At 51.8% G+C, this 14,451-nt stretch overlaps 1 protein-coding gene across 1 annotated transcript; it reads right to left on the bottom strand.

The window, feature by feature from the left end:
* Positions 1-6,054: 6,054 nt before the first annotated feature.
* NEURL1B (neuralized E3 ubiquitin protein ligase 1B) lies at positions 6,055-12,503 on the bottom strand. The gene is made up of 4 exons (XM_010579239.1): positions 11,849-12,503; positions 8,217-8,924; positions 7,126-7,251; positions 6,055-6,299 (listed from the first exon to the last, which is right to left on the bottom strand). The coding sequence occupies exons 1-4, from the start codon at positions 12,501-12,503 to the stop codon at positions 6,055-6,057; spliced, it is 1,734 nt and encodes a 577-aa protein (XP_010577541.1).
* Between the last annotated feature and the right edge of the window lie 1,948 nt (positions 12,504-14,451).

Here is a 14,451-nt window from a genome sequence, read left to right as displayed (position 1 = left end):
CCATGTGGGTTTTAGCTTCATCCCCACTTTGCACTGTGTGTACCCTGGTGCTCATGAGAAGGAGCAATGCCATTGCTAGGTTAAACAGTGCTCAGCAAAGCTTTGCATTTTCTTCCCGTCCCTATGACCCAGTAGAGAGAGGAACATTGCACAGCTGATCCTCCCAGCCCTACATCGGTGGGACGTTCCAGCCATCCATCCGTCCGGGCAGCCTTGGCTGTGCTCCCTGCCAGGCACACCAGTGCCTGGGAGCAGCAAGGGTCACGAGGACCCTGACAGCTCCTTGGGTCTCACCTTTTTGTGCCATAGCCCGGATGGGTGTCCCAGCAAATGGGACAGTGCAAGCATAGCAGTTGTGTTACTTGAAGCTCAAGCCAGCATGTTGAGCCTCGTGATTTTGGGGAAGTGCGGAGAGAGAGAGACACTGCCCATCCTGAGAGGCTCTCGGGGGTTCAGGCTGGCCAGGGAATGGGGTGCATTAATTGAAAAGGGTTGGGCAAAAGTAGGGATTGGACCCCAGAGCCCAAGTGCCTTCTGCCAGAGGGCTGTGGTATTTATTGCGGACATGCAGTGCTTGGTAAGGGGTAAGCGAGAAGTGGGGAAAAAAGACATGCAAGATCATCTTCTACTGGCCCAGCTCACCACCTGCCAGCCTGGGACATTCAAGCCTTGTCCATTCTCACCCCTGGCTTTCAGGTGGCCATAATCCACCTAGTCTGCACAGATCCACAAGGACCATATGCAGGGCTGTGCAGGCAGCAGGTAACAGCCCGGTGTCAGCTGTGTTGCAGGTACCATCAGGGCCCGTCTTGCTTCCACCTGACAGCCGGTGTTCACTCACCTGCCTGCAGCACGTGCCCCATGCCAGAAGCGAGCGCCTGCCCGCCCGCGCTCCGTGCAGGACTTGCACATCAGCAGCCCAGCACCCGCCCTGATGCTGCCACTTGCCACCCACCACCATTTGAGCGCGCCGGGGAGAAATATGGGGCCTGTGACATAACCTGGAGTATTGCACCAGCATGGCCACGCAGAGCCCGTCCCACCTCAGGCAGCTCCTTGCAGCTGGCACGGTGCCCCACCACGTCCCCGTGGGCGTGCTGCTCCTGGTGCTGAGCGATGCCGGCTGCCGCCCAAATCTCCAGCGCTTGTGGGCCACGCCGCAAGCGGAGCTGGAGAAGCACTAATGAGAGTTGGGCTTCGGCCACGGGAGGCTCAGTTTGGGCTGGTACGTGCGTCACAGCACTCAGGCTGGCAGATGGAAGGAGAGCGGCAGGGGGGCTGCGGGTGCCGGTGGTGGGAGCGGGCAGTGGTCCTCCACACTCTCCCCGGGGCTCAGGCCAGCAGCAGCTGGAGCGGGTCATCACACTAATGCTAAGTGTGGTGCAAAGTCGCTCCGTGGCCTGAGACGGGCAGCGTTAGTCTGTTGGCAGCTCACAAGGATCAGCTCTCTGGCTAAAGTGGGGCTGCAGAATTTATAAAAAGGCATTTTGGCATAAAAAGTCAGTGTCAGGCTCCTTTGCCACCTGTGGCTTGCAAGGTTTTTTTTTTTTTTTTGTGCAAATGCATAACTGTGCCTGTGTTCTTGCCAGGGCAGAGTTATGAATGAATTCTTCCACTCCGCTTCAAACCACATCTGAGGCTGCTTGACTGGTGTCTGGCTTCACCGGGCCACATTTCGGGATATAAACTGTTCACAGAGCAGCCTTCTGTTGGCCTCACTTGTGAAATAAAGAGCCAGGCATCGCTACAAAACAAACAAAACAAACAAAACAAAACAAACAAAGGAAAACGAAAAGAAAAAAAAGAAAAAGCAGCCCTCCTGCCCATGTCTGCATCACCCCCTCCGGGGGCCAGCCAGCACGGTCCCCAGGCTGCCACAGCCCCAACAGGGGCACAGGAGTGGGGCCAGGCTGGCAGCTGCCTTGCTTGAGATGGTGCAGGTTGGATGAGGAATTTGGGGCACTTGGTGAGGGCATCTGCCACAGGACCTCCCCACCTCTAAATACATCCTGCTTTTACTGCAGTGGCTGGCCAAACTTTCAAGGGTTTGCAAGGTTAAATGCGCCAGGAATCCCCTCTGCTCTGTCCATCAAGGGACTGAGCAGCCACTGTGCAGTGACCTCCCAGGAGCAAAGCAAAGCTCATGCAAGGTATTTAAAGTGCCTAACTTTTTTTTTCGAAGCAGAGGTGCCCGAGCTGGATGGAGGTGCCTTGCCTCTGTGTATTAGTATTGCCGTGCCTTGGAAATAATGGATTTGCTCACCCTCCAGGTCAAACACTTTTAAACTTCTGGGAGCACTCTTTACAAGCCAAAGTTTTATTTGTTTCATAAACAAGTAAAATTATATTAATGTAAAACAAGTAAATGGACAAAAGTAAAACACACAGCACTGAACACAACGCTATAGAGCACTGACATGTAGAAGTGCAGTTCCCTCCCTCGTGCGATGCCCTCCCCCCCGCAATCCCCCAAATGATTTGCTTGAAAAGCCTAATACAGAGGTCCAAAATCTGATTCAGCTTAAACATGATGTACAGGTCACAGTATTGAATCATAGTATTGAATCATAAAGGTAACGATAAGAGAGTAACTGTCTCGGAAAGGGGAAGGTAAAAGAGTTCCCCCATGTCTTCTTTTTCTTTCTTTCTTCCTTTTTTTAAATTTTTAAACAAATAGGTTAGGAGGAGAGGGGGGAAAATCCATGGAAATAAACACTTTTTCACTCCAATATATATATATAAAAAAAGCAGGATTCTCAGTGAACACAAAATTCTATAAAACTACCATTGATCTGTGTTGTTTTCTCCCCCTCTTTTTTTTTCTTTTTAAAAGTTGCTTTAAAAAGGATAAAAAGTGCACAGACACCCTTATAAGGCACAAACAGATCTTCTGTACAAATCATGTATCATCGGACTGTTTAAAAAAAATAGCAATACAAGTACTAACAATTAAATCTGTAAGAGGCTACCTTTTCCTGGAAATCTTTTTTTTTAAGAGGCCTATTTTGGAAAATTCCTGTTGCTCTCGGATAGGCAGGGTGACACGTCCACTGCTCTCACGTCCCGGTCGCCGCACGGCCGCGCTCCGGACCCTGACTGAGCTGGCTCCCTCGCTGGCCCCGCTGGATGCTGCCCTTCTGGAAACCGGTCTCGGCTGCTACAGCAAAAACTCAACCTGTGCAATGTGTCCTGAACAGCTCAGACACAGCCTGGGGTGGATTCGGTATTTCTCCTTGCTGGCTTAAAAAAGAAAAAGAGCTACACCAAAAAAACCCATCCCACCCCAGGTATGCAATTAGGTCCGCTCATTGAGGACCTGAGGTGTCAGCCAAGCAAACGGGCTCCGCTCTGCTCATGCTTTTAGCTGCGTGCAGCCACCGAAAGGGACAGGGCACCCCTGAAACTGGGACAGCAGCCCCAAGGACGGCTGCTGCCGTTTGCTAGCCTAGACCTGATCCAAGCTAGCATCGCTCGCTGTGGATTCAGAGAACCTTCCTTGAATTCCTCATCACGCAAAGGCTTCTCACCGCAACCCGTTCACCAGGCAGGCGCTAACCCACCTGCCCTTTCATTTCACGCTCACGTACTTGGCCATCGTCGTGCTCTTAGAGCTGTGCCCACTGACTGCGGCCAGACCCTGATCTGCAAACGCGGGACCAGGGAGGTCGCTGCGAAGGCAATGTCCGCAGTCCCGGGGCGGAGGGCAGCCTGGAGGTCTGGGCAAGGCTCCAGCTGCAGGAGAGCTGCCTTCGCTGCCTCCTTTTGCAAAGGTGTAAGCGAACTCACGCCGCGGTCACAGTGCCTGGGGCTCTGCTGAGGGCTGAGCACGCTCGGCGGCGGCACAGCCAGTGGCATGAGCCGAGTTTCCAAAAAGGGCTCTGCAAAGCCGGCAGGCTCTCGTGCCCATGCAGCAGGGCAAGGGGTGAGAGATCTCACTCTACAGCAGCCTCCCACTTATACACTTAATTAAAATGTTAATTAATTAGCTCTTCAAGATTAAAAAAAAAAGCTTTTCTCCGTGCCCTGTTTGCTGGCAGCCACAGCCCGCTGTGGGAGGAGGATGAGCTGCTCCCCTGGGTGTGCTCTCCCTGATGGCAGAGCGGGGCTGGGACGGGGCTGAGCGCCGGTCGGTAACCAAGTACGGCACCGCCGGCACCACCAAACCACAGCCCAGGCAGCAGCGCTGCAAGAGGCGGCAGTGCACCCACAGCTACCGGCACCTCGGAGGAGAGAGTGAATGGCTAGGTGAGATGACAGACACCGACAACGTCAGGCTGCCCCTCTGTGCCCAGAAGCCCTGAAATGTACAGGGGTTGCTATTCCTTTTTTTTTCTTTTTTGGACTAAAATGTGGTAATCCCACCTTTCTGAAGAAAGCTGTTCTTACACGCTTGGTGGCACATGGTAACTGAGCTAGAATGACACCAGCCCCTCTCTGATCCTCCCATTTGCATCCTCTCTCTTCCTGTCTTTATGAACCTGGACCAGCTGGAAGTGGCCAGGCGCAGGCTGAAGGACTGCACAGGAGCCCTGTAAGTGGGCAGGGGGCAGAGGACAGAGAACGGAGGGCAGCTCCTGCTGGAGCAGCAGGGAGGAGGACACCAAGCTCCTCGTATCAGCCCCAATGCTGCACGTTCAGATGCTGCCCAGCTCATCCAGGTTGCTGCTGCCTGTAGCTGCCTAATATCACAGCTGAAACCCATTTACCTTTTAAGTCCCAACATCTAATAATAGACCCAGAGCCTTTTTCTTTCCTCCTCCCAAATAAAGCCAAGTGAGATAGATCCCTGTTCATCTCAACAAGTTCCCATCTACTGTTGGGACCCAGTGTCCGGGCAGCTGGGAGCTCTGCTAGGAAACCTAGAAAGGCGTGAGCAAGAGCAAGTAAAATCAGCACATACACAGTCCCCAGAAAAAAAAAGTGAGCCTGCTGGGACTGGGTCAGAAATGAATTTCTCACCACAGGCTCCAAGAAGTCCCTGTGGTGGGGCGGGAGGAAGGCTGAGCCCTGCCGCGGCACTGGCTGCAGGGGAAGGGCTAGGGGAGGCGAGCCGGGCAGGACGGCGTGAGACAGCAGCTAAGTCGCCTGCGAAGAGGAGCAGAGCAAAATGCAGGCGCATGTCCCTGGAGGTGACAAACACCATCATCGCAGACGGTGGTAGCCCCGCGCTTTTTCTAAGCCAGGATTGCAGCGTGCCCATCCTAACGCCCCTCTCATCCACAGGCTGCAAGTTACGGCTTCAGCAGCCAGACATACGGGCAGTGCCTGAACAGCCCACCGCGGCTGCCCGCTGCTCCACCACTGCTGCCGCAGCAGTTGGGGTTGGCTGGGGGCTCTCAGCGGGCTCATGCTCCTCACTGCTACCCCGTGACTGCTCCCTGGGTCTCAGCCTCCCTGGCGAGAAGTCCCTGCTCTGCCACAAAAAAGCAAAAGCTGCTTTAGCTAAGTCCAGACCAGCTTCTCCACGTGCCCCAGAAGCCTGTTCGGGGGGGGCAAAACCCAAACAAGTGAGAACCTAGCTGTGCTACTATTTTGGCCTTAGCTAGTTCCCCTTACGTGGATGAGCATGACATTTCCAGATCAGTTTTGTCTACTTTGCCCTCCCACTGGGCCTTGTCCTAATTTTGTTCCACCACAGCGCAAGCACCCGGCAGCAGCCCAGAGCTGTTGGGGTTTCGGGGTTGGGAAGCCCAGTGGCACCTGGCACTGACCAAGTGGCAACCTCCCCTTCCCGATCCACACCACAGCGAGCCTCCTCCAGAGGAGGAGGAGGAAAAAAAGAGCCTTTGCATGGGAAATTTCTCATTTGCAGCTGGGTTGGGTCCAGACCGCGATTCCCCGGATTCGCCCGTGGGCACACGGCAGCCGTGCCTTTGGGCCCCATGTGATCCTCAGCTCAATTTTATCCCTGAATTGTGCCCTACCAGTCAAATAAGGAAACACAGATAACGAGCCACTTGATAACGACTGACCAGCACGATAACCCATAAGCAGGGACGGAAAGGCATGGTTACTGCTAGCGGCGTTCCCCCTTCCTACAGCCCGAGCCGGGCGCTAAGGGCGGTATATTTTAATAACATCTTTGATGACCCGTCGGCAGATTGGGCAGCAGGCGTTGAGCTGCTTCTTCAGCTTAAGACCACAGGTGTTGCAGAGGCACATGTGTCCGCAGGTGTAGATCACTGTGTCCACCTCGCTGTCAAAGCAGACGGTGCATTCCCCGTTCTTGCTGCTTGTTGGCTCCGGAGGGGGGAAGACAGGAGAGATGGGGGGGCTCAGGGGGGAGCTGGGAGCAGTCACTGCAAAGGAGGGGGAAGGAACAAGGTCATTCAGTCACCAGGACGATGCACACCAGACAACGTACAACGCGCACACCCTCAAGTCAATGTTTTAAGGCTCTTCCTTCCTTAGTCATTGCCTGGTTTGTTTGGCCAAATAAATCCCAGCATATTCTAATTGGCAGCACAGGTATAGCTCCAGGCAGAGCCTGCCATCCCTTTTCTACAGATGGGACAAAGCACAGCTTGCCTCACCTTCCCCAAGCAGGGCTGTGATTTTGCACACCCGTTTCATGGTATGGGTGTGCAGAGCCCCGCTCTCCCCGAAGGAGCTGTGCTCCCTGCAGGGTGCTCTTGCATCTCACCAGCCATGCCGGGCGGCTGTGGCACTGCACAACGGCGGCATGTGCCAGGGACGGTACTGGGCAGGGCACCCGGGGCTGTCTGCCTGAGACCTAAACACCAGCACGTGAGCATTTACGTGGCCATCCCTTCAGCAGTAGAGCCTTGGCAGTGCAGAATGCAGCAGTCTGGGTGCTGTAAGACCCCCAGACACGATACTGCACCCCCCTCTATTGCAGCACTGCTGCTGCAGCAAGGGCAGCCCCGCAGGGACCACTTCCATTAGACAGACTGACAAAGTGGGAAGCATCGTGCAGCCCTTCAGGCCACGAAAAGCTTCCCACCACTTTGTGTTTTGTTCCAATTATTTCTGTCGGCCTCGCAGGAGATGTCACATCTCCACCCTAACCTTGCCCTGCCGTCTTGCATAGCATCATCTATCAGCCCAGATTCCTGTCTCGGCGTAGCCGGCACAGCCGGGTGCCGAGGGCTAGGCTCTCCTTACCAAGCGATGACTCTGAAGCAGACGACGACCTGTTGACGCTGAAGGCCATGTCCGAGTCACTGTCGTACTGTGAGCCTCCAGGAGATCCTGAGGGAGAGACGGTCACTGGGCTGGACTGCACAGTGCCTGCAAACACAGGAGAGAGCTGAGCCGCGGGGGCCGACAGACACCCAAAGCCCACCCAAAGCTAAATGCCCCTCAGCCCAGTGAGTCACTCCCACCCAACGTGTGCAGGGTGCTTTAGGAGAAAGTCCAGCTGCTAAGTGCTGCCCCTCAGTAACAATACAGGTGCACGATTTTGGATGTGACCCCCAGGGCCTGGACCTTGCTATGCCCTTGTACGATTTCTGTTCAGTGCTTCGGTGAAGCAAGCACCAGATTATCTGACAGCCATCACTTGGGATATAAAGTCACTTCCCCGCAGTCCCGATCTCTCCAGCAGCAGTGGCCTCAAGCTATCACTGTCTTACTGTCAGGTCAGGGGCAGCGGGGAAAGGGCATTGCTTTAAATGAGAAAAACGTGCTTTACAAAGTCATCAACATCTGCTTTTCTGACAGAATCCTTAACAAGAGGAAAGGAGAAGCACTGTAACCGGTCACCAGCAATAGATCAAAAGTGACATCTGATACCTGAGCTGTGGCAGTGCTTGGGGAGCGATTACAGTCCATCAGCAACACACGTGCTTAAACCAGAGTTATGCTCACAAAAATCATCGCCCTTACCAAGACAGGAGTCTACTATCTGTTGGCTGGAATAGTGGGTTTATAAAGAATCCCTTTTAAAAACAAACCCACTGAAAACCAACTGGCTCCCCCCAGCCATCCCTGCCTCCCTACCTGCTGCTTATTTTATCTCTCAAGTCTCATCATTTTCTGGGGGGCTTATATAGGCTGCATACATCTATGTGACAGCTACCATGTCTTGCTCGCTCTTGTTTGCAAACACAAGGTGAGATCAGGAGCTGCTTACTCACATCGGTGACCACCTGCTAAAGGCAATGCTGCAAATGCAAACCTGTAGCTCCCGTTCTGACCCTGGAAACGTCACCAGCCAGGTGCTCCCCACTATAATTTCTTTCGGCTGCACTTACCCAGTATTTTGAGCTGGTTGATTACACCGTGGATTGTAAAAAACACCCAGAGAGACTGTGAGGTGTCCACGCACATTAGCATTCCTCGGCTTGCTCCATTTACCCCGTGGTGCACCTCTCCATTCGGCAAGACCATGAAACTGAGAATGTCGCCGCTGTTGAGGACTGGGAACGCTCGGTAAACCACCCAGTACTCCTTGCGGTCCAAGAGGAAGTCCGGATCTGCTGGGAGCTCATTTGTCCGTAAAGTACTCGGATCACAAGAAGTGATGCCAAACGAAAGGGCCCCATAGTACGGCAACCCAAGATGTCCTACTTCCACAAAGAGGCTTTCACCGATGTGCAAAGGCCGGTCAGAAAACACCAAAGTCCTATTGCTTTCTTGCCAGTTGGTGCATGCAACCATCCGGTCCTGAGAAAAGGTGATGTCAGGTCCACGGGTGGGGTGGAATCGCAGGTCTGTGTCCAGGAAGGCTGGAACCCCCTGGGCACGCTGCCGTCGGTTTGGGCAACAGGGGATGATGTGGTTGTCTGTTGCAAGTCCTGGTACCCGGCTTAGGTTTAGGTTTGCAATTTTGGCCACCACTTGGTTATTCTCCAGTTCGTTGTTATTGAAGTTGGCTGAATCATGGTTGCTCTGCGGAAGGCAAGTGCTGAGACGGGCAGTGCTGAGACGGGCAGTGGTCATGGTCTCTGCAAACACGCTATCTGTGAGATAAACCCAGTGATAAGGGACATTAGAGTCAAGATACAATTGCCTACTTTTATGGTTACAATTGTTATTATTTCAGCCTACGGATTATCTGAATTCTGTTCCTCTGAATGGAAAAACAATGGAAAAATTAGCCAGAGGTCAACCACTAATGAACAGCTAGTGGTGGAGAGTCGCATGTGGAGCAGGCAGCAGGCAGAGATACAGCTGCATCTTGGCACTAGCTGAGGAAAAAAAAGTGTTATGAAGTATCCATGTAATCTGGGAGCTCCTCGCACTGCTGAACTGGGAAAAGTTGTAAACCAGTGTGGTCCTACAGCTTTCTCAGCAGATGGGTCTAATAGCTTTGCTCTGTAAAAGAAGGAAGCGTCTCAATATCTTGTTGTCCAAAGGTCTTGTGCAAGCCAAATCCACAACACAGTGATGGGGGAAGGAGCACAAGCATGAATAGATATTCTTTTCACACTCCTTGTCATTGCCTTACAGCTGTGAGGCATCTTGGCACAGGTGTGTCCAAGAGAGGTCTTTTTACAAGAAGATTTCAAGCCTCATATCTCAGGGGTGTTCACACCACTGCAGAGATTTTCAGTTGAGAGCTTGTCCCAAAAGCTACTTGCTGCAGGTGTTACAAAGAAGATTTTTACAGTAGAGAGTTATTTTCCCCTTTCACAGCACAGGGATTTCCCTTCCCACAAAGGGAAAGTCAGGATGTTGACTCTTAATTAATTCTGCAGATTTTCACCTCAGCCATGCCAGGCCGGGGGGGGGATTTAGAGGTGTGGGGAGGTTTGGGAGTGCCTTCCTTCTAACTCCACCACTGCCCAGGGCAGCTTGGACACTTCACTCTGAAGGTCAGGCATTAACCAGCTGAACAAAGTCGAAGCACATGGAAGTTAAGAGTGTGCGTGAAAGAAGCAGACTCCTGGTCTTCCCAAAGATGGAGAGGGGACAATCATCCCAGCACCAACACTGCCTGCTCCTTGGAGGAGAAAATCACCAGGCTTTTACCAAAGAAGGAAAACCACCCAAATCCATCCAGCAGCTGCAAAGCAGAGGCTGCCTTTGCTCAGAAGCTCACGCCGGAGAGGCCACGGTGTAGGCTGATGGCTGGACCAGCTGCTTCTAGCAAGCACAGGGTATCCGGCAAGAAATGCTCCCACAGAGGAGTAAGACACATCCAAGCTCCATGAGGCTGAAAGATGCATTTTGTTCCTCTGTATTTGAGCTATACTTCACAGCTTTCTCGACTTGCAAAAATTTGGGGAGGAAGAAACAGAGAGGCAAACGTCCATTATGACACCACCATACCTGCAGCAAGGAGGCTGGGTCCCCTGGTGCCCCAGATGGCTGAGCATCACTCTGACTCCTGGGGCAGTTTGTGGGGCTTGGTACTTTGATAAAAAAAAAAATAAAAAATCAGAGTACCGGTGACCTCGGGCCAAGTCTTTCACTCGGCACACTTGGATGCTGCAGGCAGGACTGGGGGGTGGGGAGCAGAAACAAGCTAAATTTTATTTTTCTAACTGTAATCTAATAAGGAGGAAGGACTGCTCTGGTGAAGCAGCTGCACTGACCAATACAGTAAACGCTCCTTCACCTCTGTGATGAGCACCAGAGGCTGGAGTGCGTCGCAATTGCAATTACAGGATAAGCTACTGGTAAGGTTTAATTACACATTTGAGGCAGAGCAGGCAGGGCAAAGAGTTGTTTATGTGTAGCCTTCTCGCCTGTAAAATAATTGGTACCATTCAGAAGAATATGTGATGAAGCTGCCTGCCCACTGGACTAACCATTTCACAGCTTATCGCTGGTGTCTGCTCAGAGTGAGGATGGAGGCACCATTCCCTCGAGCAAGTGCAGCTTAGTTTGGCTGTTAAAACTGAATCAGCTCCTAGGAGCCTCCAGGAAAGGGCAACACACTTGTATTTTAAAAGGATTCCCTGTGGTGTAGACCAGTTCAAAACACTCCATCTAACACCGAATTAATTTGAAATTTCAATGCCGCAGAAGTCACAGAAGTCATTCCATGGCAATCGGCTCGGTTTGCTAATGGGAACAAATTCATCCCCTCTTGCAGCCCTTCCCAAGGATGATGCTTGTAAATCAGCCAGGTACCACCTGAATGCAGCAATCTGCTTAGGGGTGAGGGGAGATGTGGCATGCAGTGGCAAGGATCCCGAAGCACACAGGAGCTCATGCTACATTTTCTCATCACTCTTCATTCAGCTGGCGGGCTGCATCCTGTGCTGCTGCCGGTACTTTGCAGACATACAGTGATGCTCATGTGTAAGGGAAGGGTGAGTCGAGTTATGTCTGCAAAAACAGCTTGTTAAACTGCCAGTCTAGGCAGGGACCGCAGCCAAAAGTTGAGAGAGGGGCTGGGGAAGGGCACCAGGAAACTCTTGGGGAATGGGTGGTAGTTTTCCAGTGGACTGGCAGTAACTGGTAGCTGGGAAAGAACAGGGGAAGCCAGAACTGATCATCTTTTGTCTCCTCTGTCCCTAGGACCTTGCTGTAAAGCAGCACCATGTTTTTCCACACCATAGCAGCACCATAGCTAGCTCAGAAAAAGCTGGGTAAACTTTACTATGTATTTACTTACGTATTTACTTACGTATTTACTTATGTATTTATGTATTTACTTTACATGTAAAGATTTCCATTTATCCCTTCACATGGCTGCTATAACATAGCCTTAAGCCTTTCCATCACCGACATCTCTAAAATATATTGCCCTCTGGATCCCCACTGCTGGCAAAAGAAAAATGGTTAATTTGAGGTACAAAACCAACAGTATTAGTTTTCTTAAGTGTCCTGTAGAAATGATCAACCAGATGGATCATGCGTCTTTTCTACGTGATCATGCCTCTGTGGAAAGAGCAACCAGAAGAGCAAGCCACAGGCCAAAACACGCACTTACCTAGTATTTGCACTTCATGGGTGATTCCATAGACGTCTATGAGTGCCCAGAGAGGGCCAGAAACTTTAATACCACAGTGAAACAATATTGGCTCTTCATCATTAATACTGTAGAAGACTCTCCCATGACGGTCAACCCAGAAGGCCAAGATATTGTCTCTCACAGCAAACCTCTCCGGCAAAGCTTTGGCCCAGTATCCGGGTCGGGTCACTAGGTCCGGACAGGCGTACTTTGGTATCTCGTCAGAGCTCATCTGCGACGGGTCGTGAATGGTGAAGCCAAAGCGTAGGGCCCCGCTCCAGCCGTGGTGCACCGCCACCAGCTTCAGCCTGACCTTCTCGTAGAGGTGGATGGGCCGGTTGGTGAAGGTGACCCCGTTGCAGAAACTGTTCCTCCGCGTGGCCTTGCGGGAGTGAGCGTCCAGACGCACGTTCTTGCCTTTGGCTTGGGAGTGGAAACGCGGCGGCTCCGTGATCGTGAGGACCGAGCGTCTCTCATGGCTGCTGTTGGGCAAACTGTAGTAGGGGCGGCTGGAGACGGAGCGGGTCTGGTGGCTTGTGTCTGCAAAAGGAGAAACCGGCAGCTCTGTCAGAAGTGCTTGACCTGAGCCACGTCTTAGCTCAGCCCGGGCAACTGCAACCGGCTTGCCACGCATGCTTTGCGTTACTCGCTGGGAACCGCGCCATTTAATCTTAAAATGTTGTGCTTGGCCACAAGCTGCTCTTTGTCGCACCGATTTGGCCCTCAGCTTTATGCAAATAGAAGGCACATGTGGCTCTGGGGGCAAAGGTTAGGCAGCTGCCCTCCTACACCCTGCAAAGCTGGATGAAAACGAACATCCTTTTGTTCCCATCAGATACATCCTACTGCACTCGGAAAGGCCTAACGCTTGTGACTGGGGCTCCGAGTTTCCTATTTGTAATGCATGTGCTGTTAAATCACCAGCTGGAGGCCAGGGTCACACCATCTCTGAGAAGCACGGCTGGTAAGACCAGAGGTGCTCAAGATGAACGCGGATGTAGGATACTGATTTTTGTGGGACATGCAGCCACTGGCTTCTCCGTCCCTTAATTTTGTAAGGATGAACAGGAGCTTTTGAACAACACAAATAAACCAAGACATTTAGCAGCTGGAGCACTATCTCTGCATCACCAGACTGTTCTTCCAAAACTTTCAACCCAGTCCTTGGTTCAGATATCAGATGCAACTGACACATTAAGGAACATTTCATCCCACAAAGCCTTGCCTTTACACAGAACTTCCCATTTGAGCTCAAAGCACTTCATAAACGATGATTGTTTTCAGCTTCACAGCACCACAGATGGCACAGAAATCCTGCCATCCTCGTTTTACAGATGGGAGAAGGAGAATTTATGGGTGAGATCTTGCAGCATTTAAAGTCAATAGCAATTTTGAGACCAATTTCAAGAAAAGCAGATTTAAGGCCTAAAGTGAAGTTCACACAAGCGTGAAGCAGAAATGAAAAAAGCTCAACTTTTAATCTTAAGCCGTAGCTATAAGTTCCCCGAGGCAAAGACAATCTCTTTTGCATATTCCTGAACACATGGGGTCTTGCTCCAGGACCAGGGCTCCCATGACCACCACCACCACCACGGTGTTACAGGCACTTTGATCTCCCCATTTCCCACCCACTCCACCTCTCCTCCTCTTTGCACCTGGCTTTGTAGATTTTTTAAGCAAAAATGGAAGGCGTCCTGGGTGCTCAAAGTCATCCTGTTAAATATAAAACTGCATCACATGCACACATTTATTTTGAAATATTTTGCCATGTTTGAAGCTTTAGAAGCTCCCTGCCTAGCCCTTCCTTCAAGCTGCTTCCTCCCCGTGTGTAACCCCTGGGTTTGCTTCGTGACAAGGGAAGGATTTTCTGACACTTTTGTCTCTTGGAAGGAAACACCAGAAGATGCTGGGAGCTCAGCTGGGAAAGCTGACAGGAGAGCTGCAGTTGTGACACCTTTTTTTTTGCAAGCAAAACCATACCAGGTAGGGCAGTGAGATGCTGGGACTTGCATTCATGTCTGAACTAAGAGAGACTCTAACCAACTGCTGCCTTTGTAAATGCAAGAGAAGGGGGGTTGCAGGCAAGATTTGAACATGGGCTTAGCCCTTGGAATCTGCAACAGGAGTCAAACAGCTACAAAGGCAAAAAGCTCCTGTTTGGATCAAGACAAAAAGGGCAATCCTAAATTACGACAGGCAAACACACTGGCTAAATAAAAGGTCTTTTGTATCTCTTCATTCGTACTGCACGTGACACTCGCTGTGCAGCACAAGGTAATGGTTAATTCTGTTGTACGCTAATGTAAATAAATACCTCCTCGCTCTTACACCAGTGGGGGGGGGGAGCGTGGGTGCCATTTCCATGCCAGGGCCACAAAGGCAAAGTTCTGGGGAAGATGGGGAGCAGAGGAGCCCCCCCGGGTGTTAAATCCCCTCGGGGCGGTCTCCCTGCCCGGCAGAGCACCTCCGCTCACAGCAGCACTGCGGACCGGGCTCCCCTCCGGGCTCTCCCAGCGCAGGAGGGGGTTCCCTGGGGCTGTGGGGTCAGCCTTGGCCACACTTGCAAGAGGTATGGGTATTTC

This window comes from Haliaeetus leucocephalus, unplaced genomic scaffold (assembly GCF_000737465.1).
Source record: "Haliaeetus leucocephalus isolate CR32 unplaced genomic scaffold, Haliaeetus_leucocephalus-4.0 Scaffold656, whole genome shotgun sequence".
Taxonomy (NCBI): domain Eukaryota; kingdom Metazoa; phylum Chordata; class Aves; order Accipitriformes; family Accipitridae; genus Haliaeetus; species Haliaeetus leucocephalus.
Note: the sequence above shows the minus strand (reverse complement) of the source record. Positions and strands in the feature narration are given on the sequence as shown.

Excerpts from the sequence above, each read along its gene's own strand:
- NEURL1B (XM_010579239.1), bottom strand. The coding sequence starts at position 12,503 with ATGCGTGGCAAGCCGGTTGCAGTTGCCCGGGCTGAGCTAAGACGTGGC. Across the intron at positions 8,925-11,848 it reads CCATGAAGTGCAAATACTAG|ATAGCGTGTTTGCAGAGACC; the intron begins GTAAGTGCGTGT and ends TTTATCTCACAG. Across the intron at positions 6,300-7,125 it reads TGCTTCAGAGTCATCGCTTG|TGACTGCTCCCAGCTCCCCC; the intron begins GTAAGGAGAGCC and ends CCTCCTTTGCAG.